Source organism: Zosterops lateralis, assembly GCF_965231275.1.
Source record: "Zosterops lateralis genome assembly, chromosome: 8".
Lineage (NCBI taxonomy): Eukaryota > Metazoa > Chordata > Aves > Passeriformes > Zosteropidae > Zosterops > Zosterops lateralis.
Window position 1 is genome coordinate 7,537,914 of NC_139768.1, and position 19,749 is coordinate 7,557,662.

The 19,749-nt window shown below is 37.3% G+C and overlaps 1 protein-coding gene across 2 annotated transcripts in view; it reads right to left on the reverse strand.

The window, feature by feature from the left end:
* Window positions 1-19,749, reverse strand: part of ADK (adenosine kinase) — a 270,375-nt gene that overhangs the window by 241,340 nt on the left and 9,286 nt on the right. For both annotated transcript variants that reach the window (XM_083866949.1, XM_083866950.1), the window contains exon 2: window positions 14,026-14,100. In XM_083866949.1, coding sequence (XP_083723075.1) covers window positions 14,026-14,100 — 75 coding nt within the window. The remainder of the gene's footprint in view (window positions 1-14,025; window positions 14,101-19,749) is intronic.

Here is a 19,749-nt window from a genome sequence, read left to right on the forward strand (position 1 = left end):
TGCTTTGCTGCACTTACTGCTTTAAGTATTCCCCAGATTGATAAAAAATTCAATACATGAAAGGGCAGCTTTCCAACGTGTTCTTTGAACTTTGCAGAAGAGTCATCAAAAAAAGAACAGTGTGATCTCTCCATCAGACACCTACCACCCATTGGTTGCATTAACTGGACAAGACAAGGAGATTTTATTTTTACTAGGCTATGCTTCATCAATAAAAGAAGAAACCTTTTAAGACAGAGCTCTGCAGAAGTATTTCTTCATAAATTTTCAAAGAAGTCGTTAAGGAACCTTAAGGATTTCCCTATAGTCTCATTGTATTTCAGATTAATCTAAAGAAGGTTGCATAAGAATGATTCAGCAATTGTGTTACTTCAAATCCCAAGTGATCTTAAGGCTACCTTTACCAGTCAAAAAAAAAAAAAAAAAAAAAAAAAAAAAAAAAAAAAAAAAAAAAAAAAAAAAAAAAATAAAAGGAAACACAGTCTTTTTTTTATTTTATTTTTTAAAATTATTAATCTTGTCAAAACTAGAACAAGGTGTCTTCAGGACATTGGGCTCACATGTCTTTTTTCAGTGTATATTGACTGATTTCTGTGCAGTTCTCACATCCCAGGAGATCATTCAGGTCAGGAACAGCCATGTGTGAACCTGCTACAACAGTGCATCCTCATGAGCATTTACAGGCCACTGCACACAGCAAGCCCAGCTCACGAAATACTCCTAACACATCGGATTCAGGGGGATGGGTACAGAAGGTCTGCCTGTTTCTCAAGTTCCATCTGCAATTTTTCAGGCAGATTCAGTAATGCTGCCATAAGTGCCAACTCCATTTCTTCTGACTTGGTCTATACAGAGATCAAAAAGCAGTAAGGAAACTGCTTTTCCTACAGTAGTAAAATAGCACTTGAAGTATTTCTGCGTTTTTGACAAGGCTGCAGCTGCTTAGAATTTTCAGTTAAATCTAATGCAGCCTCTACTCTTCCCCTTAGCCCAATAATCTTTCCCATGCACACAAATACAGTGTGAGTACCATCACTTGTACATGTTTGGATCATTACTTTGAGCTTGCTAAACCACATTCTAGGGCTGTAGATTTTTCAAATCAAAGCATCCACAACCCAGACCATACCTGGTATGTAAATTTAGCAGCCCAATTCATAATGGACCAGATGAAACCACCTAAACCAAATTACAGTTTTCTGTGACTGGCAGATACAAGGACCTTAGTCCAAATATTTAAGACGTGTTTTTTCCCTCCATTAAAAAAAAAAAAAAAAGACAAACACCAACAGTAAAGGCCTTTTTGATTTATATTCTAAAAGTCACAGTCTTGCCTGACTTGCACTGTTTTTAATCCACCAGTTAATAAGTTTATTTTTTTTCCCCTATAGATTCCATTGTTGCCCAGTCTCCCAGTTTCACCATTTGAAATGCACCACACTCCATTCCCTCAAAGTTTCTCCCCCTCTTTAGCCTCTCTCCTATTCTGTAACAGGCCAGCTGGTCCTCCCTATCTTTTCACATTCCTTCTTGGCCTCAAGCTGACAGCAAAACAGAGACTATTTCTACACTAATCTCTGGGTTCAGTGACAGCTCATCATTATTTACTGTTACTTAAGGATGATCTTGTAACAGGTTAGACCATTTTAGAAAAAATCCTCACTGAATAGATACTGCTTTATTGACAAATATAAAAGTCTAGATTGCCATCCCTGAAAAACTGAAAGATTAAAGATGGACTGTACAATAGCAATACCACCCCAAATAAAGCCTCCTTCCAGAAAAAAATCCTAAATTTTGCAAGAGTCTTCTTATATCAACAAAAGAGGAAACTGCTTAAAACATCTTTTAGACATTCCTCTGGGAAGATACTAGAACTGTAAGAGAATGCATAAATCAGATTGACTTCAACATGGATCAGTGCTAGACCCAACACTATGCCACACATCCATGAGAGATCTGGTGTTAAGTACAGAAGCTCCTGATGAAATCCACAGATGACAGCAGACTGGCGCGGGTATGTCATGACAACAGAGCATCCTAGCAGACAGCAAGACTTCAAAATACTAACACATGTTGAAGCCAAATAGGCAAATCAAAAGCATAAAAATATGGGTGGGTGTAAAGGCATCCCACAGAATAATAACTTGGAGAGAGGAGAAATGAGGTGTTGTGAACTGCAACTAATTCAACCTGAGCTTCCAGTTCACACCAAGCATTTAAGACAGCAATGAGCTACTACAATACAGAAATAGGAATGAGGAAAAAAAACAAAAACAAAACAAAAATTAGCAAAAAGACCCCAGAGTAAGCTGTCAGCCTCACTAATCGTTTCATTTCCTTCCATTTTTGAAACACAAGAACTTGTAGCTAAAGTGTTCAGCTTCAGAAGAAGAAATGTAGGTAGGAGTAAAGCATACACTAGTGGTAGTGGGAAGAAAACTTTAAAAATAGCAACAGAAGGCTAAGATACCTCTATCTTAACTTCCTATAGAATGTAGAAAACAAATTTATTCAGAGAAAATAAATTACTTCATATTTAATAGGAAATAAATTACTTTACTTTTATCAATGACAAAGAATCAAGTTCAGTTTGGGAAAGGGCACATACACTGACTAGTGGAGAATTACACTGCTTAACTAGACAAAAGCATCTGCTTAGGGAAAAAATTAACTGCACTTCAAACCACAGGTAATGGGAATTTCCTTTAAAAAAACCTCCAGACATTAAACTTTGCTATGGGAATAGACATGTCAGAGCTGAGAGAATGAAGGACCATCTTGGAGAAACATGGAGCAAATTTCTAGTGTTTTCCTTTTTACTCAGTTCCTGTCCACTGTTATGACTGGAGTCTTATTTGGCTGCATCACTCCCTATACAAACCTCTGTTTAAAAAAAAAAAAAAAAAGGTTGGAATTTCTGAGTAAAAGGGTTTAAAAAAATATTAGCAGATTTTTTTTAACACATTACTTAATATGAAAGATGGGTTATGGATTTTAATGTCAACACAGAATTAGCTTAAAATGACACTACTGTATTAAAGAAATAAAGTTATTCATGTCGTAAATTAAAGCATTTTGTTTCCCCCATTTAATACATTGACATGATCGTTACTTTAATTATAAAAATTACTGGGTTGAGTTTTCCTGATGTTCTTTTCTTTCACCCATGGTCAATATTTTCCTAGTTGTTTCTGAATTATTCAGTGTAATAAGGTAAGACGCCCCACTGATAATATGGTTGGAAATCAGCACTTTAATCAGCTATTAATATTGTAAGACAGATTTAAAGGGCTTTTGAAATTGAAGTCAAAACAATAATAGGTTTAAATGATTAAAAAGGATTAAGAAAGCCAGGAAAGTTCAAAGCCTGTTAATCACCAGACTGTGAAAAACTATGATCATTTAATAAGGTCAGCCCTATCACTCTGGACTTAAGCATATAGAAGTGGCCTTGCCAAAACAGTTTCCTTAACTACAAACTAGGGAGCTGAAAATTTAAGACAGCTAAACACTTGCTGTATACAGAAAAATGTTTTTCCAGTCATAATTTTAAATATCTGATTACAAGTACCTTTTAAAAAGCTGTACACACTCTACTTTTTTTTTTTTTAATTGGTACTCTGAATTCTAGACTCATTGCACCAGTAGAAATACATTTTGTTGACCTCCAGTAACTTTATCAAGGAATAAAATATTAATTCAATTTGTGCAAAACTACAGATATTTTCCTTACAGACTGAACTCTTAACATACTCCATTACTATTATTCCTTTAGGCCTTGAATATTTAAGCCACTTCTCTAGTTTCCCCAGTTCTTTTTGCATTGCTCCTGCTCTGAAATAATCATCTAACATTTACATACCTATTTTCTTCAACCAGAAATAAACACTCATTTGCAGTTTAATTCATCTTGATTAGAAACACAAACCAGTTTCCACAATCATGTGGTAAAGTTTCATTTGCATGAAATTTACTAAAAAACACCAACTAAAGTAACATGTACGTAATCTAAACTGAAGGGTTCCTTTTCTTTACCTATTTACCCACAATGATTTGCTATTATCACTTTAAAATTATTGTTCAGACCAACTCCTACCAGCTCTACAGCAGATCCTGTCACCACTAGTACTGAAAATCCCCAAATACTTCCCCTGCCCTATGAGACGCTGTGCGTTGAGAATTTTATATACATCTGCACACACATGTATATCTAATTCAGAGAAGGCACAGTAGTATGATTGCTCATGCAACCATAGATGTATATATTTCTTCTAAATATTGAAGATTTCTTCTAAATAAACACTCCCTGTTTGCCACATATGAACAGCACTGCCAGCTACTCAATTTACACTTGAAAACAAATTCTTCATCACCTTTTCAGAGAAGGCAGACTCAGAGAAAGCCATCAGGATGAACTTCAATAGGCTCTACATCTACAATAAAATAAGGTTAATACTCTGGACACACTAACAAAGGTCACAAAGGCAGTAACATTACATTGCTGCAAGCATAAGACCATGCACCATGCTGGGCTCCATTAACACAAAGTACATTTCATAACTGAATTACAATTCTGTCCCCCTACTAGATCTGTTCTATTTCTATCTCCAAAAAGAACGAATGAAAACAGAATCTCTAAAATACAATTATTTTAGTGTCTCTAGTACAAAGAAATAAATGCCACATCAGTAAAAATCAATTAAGACAGAACAAAAGACATTTATTTGTCAGTGAAGACCTCACAAACCACAATATTACCCGGAATATTACCTTCAAGAAACAAAATCCTCCAAAAGGAAGGAACTGAGAGTTCTGAGGCTATATTGAATCTTGATTGATATTAAATATTTAACTGCCTTTAAAATGCTAAGAACTGACCTTGTCATCATTCATAGGGTGATACAGAAAAATACTGGTGTATCATATTAAATAAAATCCACTCTATTCCCATTTAGAAATTACAAGGAAACTAACAGCAAGTCTTACATATCAGTTAAAACCTCTCTTATTTCTTTAAAAAAATGGAATTTAAAATGTATTCCATTTTTCCTGTTAGACAACTTTATCAATATATTTCTGCTTTTGACAGGCTAGGCTGAAGTACTAATTTCATATTATTACTGCAACCTAAATGAGTCTCAGTGCAAAACCTACATCTCTGTCATCACCTGTCTCTGCACCCAAGGGCTTTATACAGGACAGTCCAGCTTACAGAAACTTGAATAGATGATTGTCAGGGAATTCATGTACCTTAATTTGCCTTCTCTACCAATGATTTTTAACACTGTTTAGAGCAAACAGAAAGCTGCAGACTAATGTTACAGCTAGTGCAAAATTTCAGCCATGCTGAAAGAACATATCTAAGCCATTAAAGGCATCAGCTTTCTAAGAAAACTTAGTATATGGAAAATGGCAGAGAAGTCTTTTTTACTGCACTGAAAATTTTTGATTTTTATCCTAAAAAATGAATGAGCAATGCCAAGATGGAGATTTAGGGGAGTGTTCTTGCGAGATTAAATCCTTGCTCTGCTGCCATGGGGCATACTGAGAACTGCAATTACTGCTTCTGGGAAGAACTGCTCCTCCCTTTTGCCTCAAGACATCACCACTGCTTAGTCTATACTAATTCTTCACCCACTGTGGGGTACCTGCAACACCAAGTCCAGACATGCCAGGGTCTGGCAGAGGAAAAAGAGACTGACTGAGGCATTGGGACAATTCCTGTCACTTGTGGCCCAGATGAGTGTTTTGTCTCAGCACTGGTTGTAGAATTACAGACAGAACTTAACATGTCCTGACAATTCTGTTTAGAACTTTGGCTGTTGTTTAACACTGCTGCATGTAACATCACAAGAACATTTCAAAACAGCTTCAATGAAACACACTGGAAGATAAACCGGCAAAAATGGGAGTTATTGCAATCAGATTTGGGGAAAGGTCTTCGATCTCTTTTCTACACAGCAACTATACAAAATAAATTGTCAGGAGACACGTGAGATTCTGGAACATTGTCTCTTCTGCAGGGAAACCAGAGAAATATTAATGGCAGAAATCAGAACAGAAGAGATAAGGCATGCTGCCCGGAAGCCACGTAAGACACCAGGCTTAACTTAATATTCACAGGTGAGATTGCATGCAGCCTTTACTTGGAGTGGTCTGGAAGTGAATTTGGGCATAAATTCATTTCTAATGAAGGAAGTTGACTGTACACTTCCAGACTACAGTGATAACCTAATGTTACAGTAATCTTTATTGCTTACCTTCCTACCAGTGGGAAGTTTCTGTTCTTTAAAAAGAATAAAACCCAGTCCCAAGACTGAAAAAATAAATAGCTTCAATAATACAAGAACTGAATAAACGTTCATGGTATGGTTTGTATTTCTGTGCTACTGTTCACTTGTTACAGCTTGTCATGTTAGACAGTGATATGCTCCCCTTCACACTTTATCCCTCAGATTCTTACAATGAAACTGAATCACTTTTGCTGTCACAAAACAAGGGAAGAAATACAAGGACTAAAAAAAAATCACTGGAACGATCTGCTAAAATAATCACCAAAAATTGTTTAGCCACTGTTTCCTCATATTCATGTGCCACAAACCCACAAGTTTCGAGGAGAACTAAAAAATGAAAATAATTTGTATGCTAACACATTGAAGAGAGAAATCAAGGATTTACAGAACAAAAATAATCTGTCCCCAGCTCTGCATTTTATTTGAATTTATAAGGGAACTGCAGGCTTCATAACACACTGGTCAACAACACAACCAGATTTCCTGTAACTTGGAATATTGATGATTCTGCCCTGACAAAAATAACATAAAACAACACTCAAACAGCTAGTCTATCCTCCTCCAGCTCTTGGCTAAGGGAAAACAAGAACACCAGTAATTAAGAGGAAGACGGGCTGCCTCCACCCTTTCCCTGTGGCTACAGCAGAGACCACAAGGCCGACACTACAAAAAGGAACAGGACAAGAAGCAGCAAAGCACAGAGCAGGCCTGGGCAGGATTCTGTGCTGAAGAGCAGAGGCACAGGATCAGGGATCTTCAGTGGCATAAGCACCTCATATCTTAGGTTACAATTACCTGTAACACTGATGTGGTATCTGCACTTGAATAGTCTGATGTAATAGCAAGTTACAAAAACTGCTGAGATTGCATATTGCCTGACCTGAATGAAGTAAAACTAATCAAATAATAGTGAGCATTACAATTTAAATATCTAGCTTTTTTGAAACTGAAGTTTTAAGAAAGATGAAGGTATTCCAACCACCTTGAAAATGTTATCACTAAAAAGCCATCTTTTCTAAAAGATGACAGATCAATTTCACCTAGAGTAAAAATCCTGGGACTTTGTCAAATAGTTGCTCATTTTTGACTGGGCTTTTCTATTCTTCAAGTCACAAGTGATCAACCAGTTTCACTTTATTACTGCAGCAGAAAACACCCCTCTAATCTGTACTATGCTATTGAAAATTTTGGGTTGGACAAGCAGGATGGGAATGGAAAACAATATTAAAATCACATCTTAGTAATCTGTAATCAAAAAGAATGCCTGAAACCATACACAGAACATGAATCAGAATTTTTGTTTACTGTATCCTAAATAAAAACCAATCTTGTAATCGTGTAATCTGGAAACTCTAATATGCAAAGTTCCTCAGCACAAACAGCAAGCTACACTTTAAAGGAGAAAGTTTTACCATTGCATTTAGGATGGATTCCAGTTCTCTATTGACAAGACCCAGCTTTTTCCATCAAAGATATTTTCACCAAGGGTCTTTTCATTTAATTTTATCACCTAATTAAAACCAGAGACACTTACTTAATTCATAGACCTCTTTCACTTAAAGCTCCTTGTTTGCATCGAAGAGGCAAATGGAACCCATTATTTCATCATTTGCCTTGCAGTGCAAGTCACCAAGCTTTGTTAAACAAATTTTCACTTGTAAGCGAAGGGAAAATCTAGATAAGCTCTGTTTCTGTATCTGTCATGTGCTTAAGGTTATTCTAAAGAATACAATAAGTCCATTAACTAGACATGTTCTACTGACAGGCATTATATCTACAAGTCTTCTGAAGAATGGGAAAAATAAAAGAATAATTCATGATTTACAGTTTATTACTAAACAAGTATTTAAGAAAGTAAAAGCACGCATTAAAGAGAAGAGTGGAATATTTCCCATTCATGGACATTTTACATTCTATTTTACAGGTAAATATGTAGTTACAAGCTCCTCTATAAACATTGCTCAAACCCTATATACCTGAAAACACCACAGCTCTCCATGCCATACTGTCACTCCAAAAGTAGATTTTTCAAACAGCTTTTTCCAAATAGAGTGTAACTAAAACCTTTCACTCGTTTAAATTACATATTTAACTAAACGAACTAGGAGAAAGCATTAGGGCTGTAGAAAGTTTTAATTATGTTGTCAGGAATACTACCAAATTTATAGACATATTAGTATGAAGAGGACCTTCTTAAGACAGCTATCATTACCCTCAGTTTTTACAAGCAAACACTGGACTTTTATAACAGTCAGATGATGCAACTGGGCTACACAGTTTCAACAATGTTCTATGTTCAGACCTTGAGATTAATCAAATTAACTTCTACAGATACAACTAAAAACACAAGGTAATAATATAGCACTCAGCTATGCAGCTTCTCTGCAACAGATACTTTTAGGATTAATCTTTCACAAGAATTACTGAAACAATGGAACACCATACACCAAGTCATCTTCTGCAGGGGGAGGAAAAATACAGGGACAAATTTTCAGGGAGAGGTTTTAAAGTTTTTACAATGTACTTTCCATACCTTCATTACTGCATGGACAGTACACACTAAATCCAAAACAATGAGACATCTACTAGAAAGATAATTAACCCTGTCTCAGCCAAAACCAGGACAACAGGTAATACAATTCCCAAAAACCCATTAACCTCTCCCCAAGGGCTGATGAAGCACAGTCTAAGTTAACATATTAATGAAACTGAAAAAGCTGCAAGTCTGAAGGGGGTAGGGGGCCCCCACTTAAATCTAGCAGCAAAACCCATGTTTGCAGCCTGTGCATTCTTGGATACTTCAGCCTCGTAATACAGAATCACCATTTGTCCTTCTCATTTTTCAAGCTCACTCCAGTACATTTCTGGGGAAGGGCTTGTCTTGCATTGAAGCAAAGTTCTGTGAACAAAGAATCACCTCCAATTGTCTAAAAGCTGTTTAGACCCTTAGCCACTTCATGAGAGTTAACTGCATGAATAGTCTTTTGATTTTTTTTTTTTTTTCCTATAGGAAGTTACAAAGGCTTCTGTTAGACAGGAGCAAAGGTAACCAACTGAAAATGTTTTATATAACACAAGCCACAGTTTATACAGACCAACCTAAATTTAACACAAGTAAGCAGAAAGTTTTTCGTCATTGTCGACTGAAGCTGCTTCACAAACCTTTTCTTAATTTATAATTCAAATTGCCACAAGAGTGGAAAAAAGATCAAATACATACATCTTCTTCCTTTTCATCATGGCAAACACTAAAACAGCTTCACACAAGAATGTTTAATTTACTAGGTGTTAACACTGCTCTATTAGGAAAGTTTGTGCTCAACTAATCCATTACCTTCTGCCAGTACTTTGCAGCCAGGAAAGGTAAAGGATGCCCACACATCTTGGGATCTCCAGGAGTGACCCCAACACTTTCAGTGCTACAGGTAGCACACTGAAGGAGATCCAGATCTGTACTTGTGAAATTAGGGATCACAATGACAGCACTTCTTCCTTCACTGAGATATTCTCTTTTCATATAGCAATCATGACCACCACTCCAAAGACCCCTTTCATTCTTCCTTTGCAGTTTCTCCAAACTTGTTTTTTCCAGTGAAGAGGAAGAAGAATATAAACCCATTGCTTGATTTAAAGATAGTTTGTATTTACACCAGAGAAGGCAGGGAAAAGAACTAAGGAGCAGCTGGGAGAGGGCATGAAAGATACAAAAATCCCGGTCTTTACTGAGTATCCTCAATGAACTTGCGCAAAGATTGCCACAGATCTTAATTTTAAGGGGAAAAAAAACGACCTAAGGAGAAAAATATTTGTCTACAACGCAACCAATAAGAAATCACACAGAAACTTGTAATCCTGGACCATGACGGTGATAAAATAGTCAGTCTGCAGGTTATAACTATAATGGAATTTGGCAGCCTGAGTAGTAAACATACCTCAACTTATGAGATCATGGCTCTGGTCAAGAGCCCAGAAATTAGAGTGAAATACAGCAATATGATTCTTAAAATCTGCTGTGATAAATAGAACATATATCCTAATTTTCTCCTATATCTCCACTCCTTTTTAAGAGCATGGGCTGAAAGATGCTTATACAGGTGCTGGCAATTACAGATATTTTCCCTGCCTTCCCTCTGATGAGTTAGGGAAGATACCAGGTTTCACATAGTGAGAAATTTCAGGACTCGCACAACAGTTCTGTTAATGTCGATTTGTCAACATTGATTCTCTCCTCCTCAGCCACAGACTCAGCAAGAGAGGATTTATCCATACCATGAACACACATTTCTCAATCACTTAAGGTGACAAATAATGCCCAGATCTCTACAGCCTAAAAATTAACCATATTAACTATAACTAAATTAACTGTCAAAAACAGAACATATGCAAAACAGAGTGCTCTAGGGAGAGCAATGAAACACAAGCCATGTCTCAGCTTTTAACAGCAGGACACTGGAGTACTTACAGGAGTCAGAAGTACTGAGTTTAGTGTCTTAAAATGTCACTGGCATGTTAATCAGAATTTCTTTGCCCGTTTTAGCAGAGTTTAATATATGTAGTGTAGATTAAGTTATTTTTAAATGCCTGTCGCAGTTAGAAGGTAAAAGAATCATCCCTGTTAAATGTGTGAGTACACCAAAAGCTTTAATGAATACCTGTTAGCAAAGTTATTTTCACGGATTAGCATAGCTATAGTTAGCAATTCACCCACAATGCATTAATTCTTCTTCTATTCCTTCCCCTCTACCCCCTAAGAAGCTGCTCTTTGAGCAAGTATCTGTATCTTGATAAATTAAACAAAAATACTCCTAGGTAATGGAAAAAAGAGATCAAAAAACCAAAACAAAACCACACTTCTGATATTTCTTTTATGCAGATACTAAAAAAAAAAAAAAACAAGGACATATGGTGGACTATATTTATTTCAAGACTTCTTTCCAGCTCTGTAAACAGAAACTAAAGTGGTTTGTGGTATCACCAGTTTTCAACAGTTCCATTAACATTGCTAACACTTTTCCAGATTGTATCCCTGAAGAGAGGCAAGAAATGGGACCAGAAATCACAACTTCACAGAGGCTAAAGCTTCTCTGGCTCAGGTAATGCCAGACTGGTGATAATGGTCTGAAAAGCTCAGATGGGCATGGTGAAGTTCAGTTGTGATATAAATTAAAACTGCCTCTCCTAGGAAAGGCTTAAAGTTAGCAAAGGCTTAAAGCCCCCCAAGACTTGTTGAGAGAGCAAACGACATCAGAGATCAGATTAAACCAAAATCCATTTTGACAACAAAGCGTCAGGGTTGTGCTAACAACCCAAGCCAAAAAAACCCACTCATCCCTCCAACAGTGCTCATTTCCTCAAACCAGTATTACATGGCAGCAAACTGTTTAGAATCTGCAAGGGGTAGGACTCCATTATATGTTTATTTTCAGTTTTTTTAATAACATGGATTGTAGGCCAATTAAATATTGTTTACAAGACCACTTTCTATACTTCTTATGCTGTTTCAATTTGCATAGCACTTTCAACTTCCTTAACAGAAGTTACAAAAATAAGCTGTTTACAGGACTCATTTTAATACTCTCATTTCACTGACAATATATATTGATTAAACTTGCAACATTCAAGTCCTTTATTCTGAACAAATGTATTTATTCTTAAAACTGACTGTACCAGAGGTGGATGAAGTAACAGAAACAGTGTAAAAGTTAAATGCATAAAATTCTGATGGGTGTTTCCCTAAACTTTTCTTATTTTCCTAAGCTACATCCTCAAGTCAGACCCCTGGCCTGATGGCCCCATTAAACATTCCCACCCAGCAGAAGAGGTGAGGAAGGGACTGAAGGTTGCCAGGATACCAAAAGCTGACACTACATGGCTAGAGATGGGTGCATGTCTTGCATGACAAGAAAAAAGAGACTACAGTGATCAACAATTTCTCTTTCAAATGCTCCACAGTCCTGAAATGTCTATGTTCCTGCTCCTCCCTGCAACATTTGAATAGATAACTTTATTCTAGACTTGTTCTACAGCTACGTTTTCTATTTTATCTCCCTGCACAAGCTGAGGAAGTGTGGGATCTGATCCCTATTTCAGGAAATGTTGCAAAAGGTAGTTGGACCTGGAGCAGAAACACTCTTGTCAGTTTGTTAAATGGACTTCTTTGCATACACTGACAAACAGGGAGAGGGATGTCAAATCAGGTGAGGGAGAAGGTAAACAAGCTCCTCAGTTTTGAGGTTATTACCAGAGCTATCACACTGTCAGCAGGCTCCCTGTGAAACTGCTTATGGCTTTCAATAATGCAATACCCCACAAATGTATTTTGGCAGTAAAGAAATGCTCACAGAGCATATGCTGCTCCAGGAGGTAATTTAATTTGTCCAACAGTACTCAAATTGGAGTACATAGGACTTCTAATTTTTAAATTAAATTAAATTCTGCACAGCACATCATGTCCAGTGAAAAGCACAATGCACTCCTAAAGGATTTCAGGGTTGCAGTAGAGATCCCATCATCTCTTCTATGTCAGCAATTTATAAGGATTAGTTGGGGAGTATTGTTGGGTTGGGAGAAGGGCATTACTTATTTTTAGAGACTGGATTTCAAGTTATTTCACTGGAAACATGAGGCAGAGAATTACTCCAGATTAATTCACTTTTTTGAATATTCAAACCATAGACCTGATTTCTAAAGTTCCAGGTGTTTGAATTTGACACAGTCCATTAAATTCTTGTATTTTGTTTCCAGATTACAACATAGAGCCTTTCACTTCAACAAACCTTATGACAAAATTTGAGTGATGAAATATTGATGACAAATTATTGCTATTAAAAGCTGCAGAACAAAATTTGTGGCTGACAATACACATTCAAAAATAAAAACTCTGCACCTGTTCTTTATTTGGTGATGTGAAATTTAGTTTTGATGCACTATTCCCATTAACAAAATAAAGAACAATGAAAGAAAAAAAACTATTAGCACTTCTAAAATTGAAGAAAAAATTGCAAGCACTCTGAAAGATCAAATCAACTTACAAAGCAGAGAAAAAGTGGCAACAGAAAGAAAAAAAATGGAGCTCAAGCAGAAAGATTTAAAAGAGAAACAGTATTTTACACCTCTGGAAAAGACAGACCTCTAAGAATGAGAAAGCTTAATGGCAATTTAGCAATACAGCAATATGGTTATATGGATGGTAGCACAGGCAAGACAAGTAGGCTTAAGCAAGATAACAGACAACCTGATAAGAAGCAGTCCTGTTCCTGACTGATAAACTGGAATATGTTTTTTAAAAGGTATATTTGCACAACTTTTCTTGGTGTGGTACAGAAATGGCCTATTTACCCCACAGACATCACTGAAGAAAAGAAGAGTACAGTAATAGTAAATTAAAAGTAGCACATGAAGGTTCATACAAGGGCTGCCTAAATCTTACTGAAATTGATGACTCCAATTAAAGACTAACAAAGACAGAATGAGGAGACTAGAATAAAATTATTAAAAAACTATGAAAACACTGAAGGTTTTCATAGATACCACCACCACCGTTTCATAAAACAAGAACAATCAAATGACAGACACCATGCTGGCCACTTCCAGCACAAGGCCAGAATCCCAGAGATCAGCATGAACAGCATTACACAGGCAGGTAGCCCTCCATTTATTTATAGACATTATTTTGGGAACAAAACTGACATTAAAAATAAAAAATAATAAAAAAAAAATCAATGCTTACTTGTCAAGGAAGTCCTTGTCCACAACTGCACAGATATCAAGCAGAGGATTTCCCATTCCAAACAGGACATTTTCACTGTAAGAGAACCAATTATTTCAAGTTAGCTTTGCACTGGTGAATTGTTCCTAGTATATGTAAAGACATTGTTTTTATTAGAGAGAAGAACAAAAAAATATACGTTTTGCCCAGCTCAGTAAACACGCAGTGACCTGGCATAAACACAGAGTCAAATTTGAGTGAAGTACCATCCTACAGTGATCCTTGATCCATAGACAGACTGCAATAATAAACATATTATTCTGTTAAACTTACTCATATAAAGAATTTAAGCTGCATGTCATATTCTGGAGTTTTAAAGGATGACATTCAGGTTGTAATACCAAATTTTAGACAGGAGGAGCATCACACCAGTGAAATAAGAATTTCACTGAACTCACTCAGTTGTTGGGTACCAGCAAATAATTAACAATTTAAGTCTGTTCTAATAAACTGAAACAAAGAGACTACAGATTCTGCATTGTCAGCCATTTTAAACAGTGCAGCAGTCTATTGGTAGGTTGGATGTACTTTTTAAGCAATTTGACATTCATTATCATGACTTCTTTCACACAGAAAAAAGATATCAAAAACACTGCAAACAGTATTTTTTGAGAAGGATAGCTTTAATTCTTTTTTATTATTATTTATTAATTCAAAAAACATGTGCTACATATTCTTGAATAGCATGTACTTGGGTGATAATGGAGTAATACCAAAGGATTAGATATGTGGCTTAGTGTCAAGCAGGAGTGAAAGCAGCTGTTCTCTAAAACTGCATCCAAACCCATCACATCCCTTGCCAAACTAACACCTACTGTCTCCAACCAGAGCAAGGCACACCCATGCTCTGGCTACCAAAGGAAGCTTCAGGGTGACCTATACAGGGTTTGCATGGCCAGGTTTTGGTAGCCAGGGGACTACAGGGGTGGCTGCTGTGAGAAGCTGCCAGAAGCTTCCACCATGTCCAGCACAGCTCCAAGACGGGCACGCTGCTGGCCAAGGCTGGCCCAATTAGAAATGATTGTTACACCTCGGTGATAACAGATTGAAGAAGAAGGGAAGAAAAAAGTTACTGTGCAGATGTAATGCAGCCAGAGATCATGTGAGAGGAACAGGTCTGCAGACACCATGGCCAGTGGAGAAGGAGGGGCAGGAGGTGCTCCAGGCACCTGAGGTGAGGTCCCTCTGCAGCCCATGGAAGAGACCCACACTGGAAAAGGTGGATGCCTGAGAGGAGGCTGGGAGCCCATAGGAGATCCGAGCTAGAGGCCCCTGGCAGGGAGGGATCTGCAGACCCATGGAGAGAGGGAAGAGCCCATGCCAGAGCAGATTCCCTGGCAGGACTTGTGACCCTGTGAAGAAGGACCCATGCAGGAGCAGCCTGTCCTTGAAGGACTGCACTCAGTGGAACAGTGACCCAGATTGCACTGTGGAAAACGTGATTAATAACCTTGATACTGAGACACAGCAAACCATGCTTTAAATATCCTATTTTCTGTAGCTTTAAGGACAGTCCTTTAGAGCCCATTTCACTGTAAATAAAATGTGGAAGATGGTGCTTCATGAAGATGGAGCCAGAATTCCAGCTCACTCCTAACTGGGAGAGTTGACATCTGCTTAGTAAAAACCTGTAAGACTGACTAAATACTTTAGTCAGAGTGACAAATAGCACAGCATAAGTTCCACCTGGCTGGAAGACAAGAAGTGTGAGAGACAGATGACAGTTCAGAAGACATAAGGATAAAGGGCATAGCAGCTGAAGTCACAAGACAGAACATTCTCTCCATTGTAAAACCTAAGTATTGCATAAGTAGTAGTGTAGGACAATGAATGAAGTCAGAACTTTTCAAGTGTTGAATGCAGATTTGTCCCAAGCTATATGTTCCTGTACTTAGTGATTACCTGATTCTCACATGCTGTGAAATTTTGCACATCAATAGATTTATAACTACACTTAAGGAAAAAAAACCCACATATAATGGATAACTTCTGCATAAGACATGAGCCAGCACTTTAATGGTCAGTATGCCAGAAAACAGCAGCTGCACTTAAAAAAAAAAAAAAAAAAAAAAAAAAAAAAAAAAAAAGTCAGAAATACAGCTGACATGCTGAGGTCACCACCCATGAAGAAGTTACCACGTTCAATGGAAAAGCAAAATAGAAGCTCCCAAACATTCCATGAGCTGTGGGGTACAGAATCTGCAGGTCAATGTGTGTTCAAAGCAGCACAAGAGCAACTTTGTGCAGGAGCTCTATGGCCAAGCCAATAACACACATACAAACTCCTCACATGTCAGCAGCAGCAGGAACTAGAACTTTCGGTGCCATTTAACCCACGCAGCTCTTTACATCACATGTAAGTCCTGCTCATTCCCAAGCCTTCCTTCTGCCACAATATTTTATAATCATCTCCATTCAAGTATTCCAGAGGCTTTATGTAGGGCACCATTTGGAACCAAGTTTTGAAAGCCAAAGTAGCTATCATTAGACTAGTAAGTTTGGAAACATTCCACTTTAAACTTCTGGGCAAACTCTCCCTGAATTCAGTAGAGTTGTTTCTCACTATGTGAGACAAATGTAGGACAGCAGAGCTTGACAGCATTTTAAACATATAAAATGTTGAATAGGTTAACATTGATTTCTGTGAAGAAATCAAGTTAAGTGTTATAAACTGTTCACTTATTTTTGCAAATAATCTGAACACATAATATAACATACACTGATCTCTAGCTCTGTGTCTTTGATTAATATGTATTACTACATTTTTGGTTCTTTCACCAAGGCGTTAGAATTATCTAAGTCCCAAGACACTAGAACTTACATGCTTAAAAATACATATTAACATTCTATTGGGAAAAAAAAGAAAAAAAAATTCCATACACACCATTTGTACTGGGGACTGGAGTCGTGTCTTTCTTTAATTGTCACTGTATTTGACAAAAATACTTTTATGGGCAAAACGGTAAAAGTCTAAACAATTCTGAAGTCACAAAATTTTAAAAGTCAATAAGCAGATTGACTCCATCTCACAGGTCTTTTCCAACATAACTGATTCTGTGATCCCCACTGTGATCAGCCATTTTCTAATATAAGCTTTGTGAACCAATCTGGAAAGTCCTACTGTTAGAGAGGAAGATTTGACTGTAAATTGTTACCATGTTCAACCTGACTAACCCAACGCTGGCTACATTTAGTGCAATGCAAATCACCCTTCCCTTCTTGAGGAGCTGCAAGGTCTCTGCACTGCTATACTACTGCACTTCTTGTGGCACTACATGAGGTACAGCAATTACTTGGCTTCAGTTTGCTCCTCAGTAATTTTTTTTTTAATATTATATACTCTAAAGCCACATAAGGCTCTGTAAAAGCATAAAATAAAGCAAATAATTATGATTCTGGAAATGCGTAAATTTACGCGTCTCCAGAGAAAAAACTGAGATATTAAAATGTTATATTCTCACCAAGTTGAAGACTTTGAACAGTAGATTTGAATTTTATAGACCTTATGTTTGCTGTTCAGTCACACTGGACATCTGCACTAATTAAAATAATCAGCTGGTTGATTATTTCCAACCACCTAGAGATAAAGCATAGTGAGGAAGCAGTAATAATTTCCTGAAATTTGAGATTTCACAGTACACAGGTTATTTGGGAACACGCCTCTGCCACAGACACAGAACACACTTCTGTAGTCCCCAGACTCCTTGACTCTCCCCAGTCCCTTCTCTTTCACTGGAGTGCTGGTATCATTTAGAAAGGATGTTCTTGTTTTACCCAACCAACCTATTGCAAAAGAATATCTGGATCAATTTTTCAAGAAGCAGGTGGCAACTCCTTCACCTGTACAAATTAAGGGCTTATATAATTGACTATACAGTCAGCATCTATGTGCGTGTACACATACAGACACACAAAGAGCACATATAGATAGTTTTTAAACTCTAAACTACAAATAAGATGTTCATACAAATCTAAAAGATGTTTGGACACAAAAATACACCATCCATCTACCTGGCAAAACTACAGAAAGCTTTAATGTACATCACATTTACACTCGTAACTATTGACAAGGAGCAACACATTTCACCAGTTTGGCTTTTAGCTTAGGACTACATGAAGTGTGAGTTGCAATTACAAGTTCAAGCAATATCACTCATTAAGTATAAATAAATCCTCACTTGTTAATTAGGTGTTTTGTTCAGACATTACCAATATGAGTGATTCTATACAAATGGCCAGTTCACACCTCACTCTTATCACAAGTGGCAGAAATAATTAAATGAAACCAAACTGGACAAAAAAACAAAACAAGGAACCCAGACAAATAAATAAAAAAGAACCCACAACATCAGTACTGAGCTACCCTTGAACCTTTTTCAAGAAGTCAACAAAATTAACTGCAACTGAATGATCTGGAAAGCTGTGTCCAATCTCATGCTCTACTGCTTGCAGGCATTTTTTAAAATATGGTCCTGATTCAAGTTGGCTGCTGAACATTAGCAGTACTATATCCAACTATCACACAATATTGTTATCATCCCGTGCTGCTGCGCATTTCCGTGGAAGAGCAACATCAGAATATCAGTGAAAGCTTATTATTAGTTACTGGCACAGAGACAGAGGAATATTTTGGGCCTTTGGATACTGGCAAGTCAGAAAGCCTTAAACATGACTGAGACATTTGGGTGTGCAATTGCATAGCAGCACACTGTGTACCTAGTCTTCCTTTTACAAATTTAAGATACTGTCTTGTAAGATCTGAAATATTAGTATTTCTAAAGGGTTTCACTACACCCTTTAAAGTAAGGCAAAACAAGGCACGTTTCAAGCCTGTTCTCAGCATGTCTATTTCAGCTTAAAACCCCATATAACACAAGATTTGAACTTACCAGAAGTTATTTATATATGTAATTAAAGCAAAACAGCAATAGTGCCAGATTTATAACACTTGACTAGTTATAATTTCTCAACTAAGAGCATCCTTCTCTCACCCCACATACCCCTGTAACATCCTTACAAGCAGCATGATACTGTTAACCACAACTCATCTAACACAAAAGTACCCTAGCACTATTAGGCCATCCTTCCAGAGTTCAGACAATTTTCTTGCATCACTGCTCAGCAAATCACTCTAGCATGTAGACCTTAAACATACAAGGCAGCCTGCAGGACTGCTCACATGCTTTCCTGACATGGGCCTTAAGCAAAGACAATATTTGGCTAAGCAGTTACATATTTACATACTGACTTAGGGGAACATCTTCAGTGAAGATTTCATTTATTATGAGACTTTTCTAGTCTTCTGAAGCGACACACTCACAGGTTCCAACTTCGAAAACAAGCCCAAAAAGCTCTGGCCTTATGTAAGCAAGGCTGCCGCAGAAAAAAACTCTTCCACCACCACCCAGCTCCTCGCACAGCTGCGCTCACCCCACAAGCTCCAACAGGGAAATACTACTGCGAGTTCAAAGTTACCGTCTCGGTCAGAAACACTGTAAATGAAACCTGATACACGGAGTTTGGAGGGTGGAGAGAGGAGATGGGAGAATTGCCCTGAATTATCAAATTGAACTTGGAATCTGTAATTTTAGGCATTTCTTTAGCAGCTTGAAGACCTGATCAAAGCTTCCCACAATACAATCCCATCTTAAGATGAGGTGTTTGGAGGAGAAGAACTATTCACTC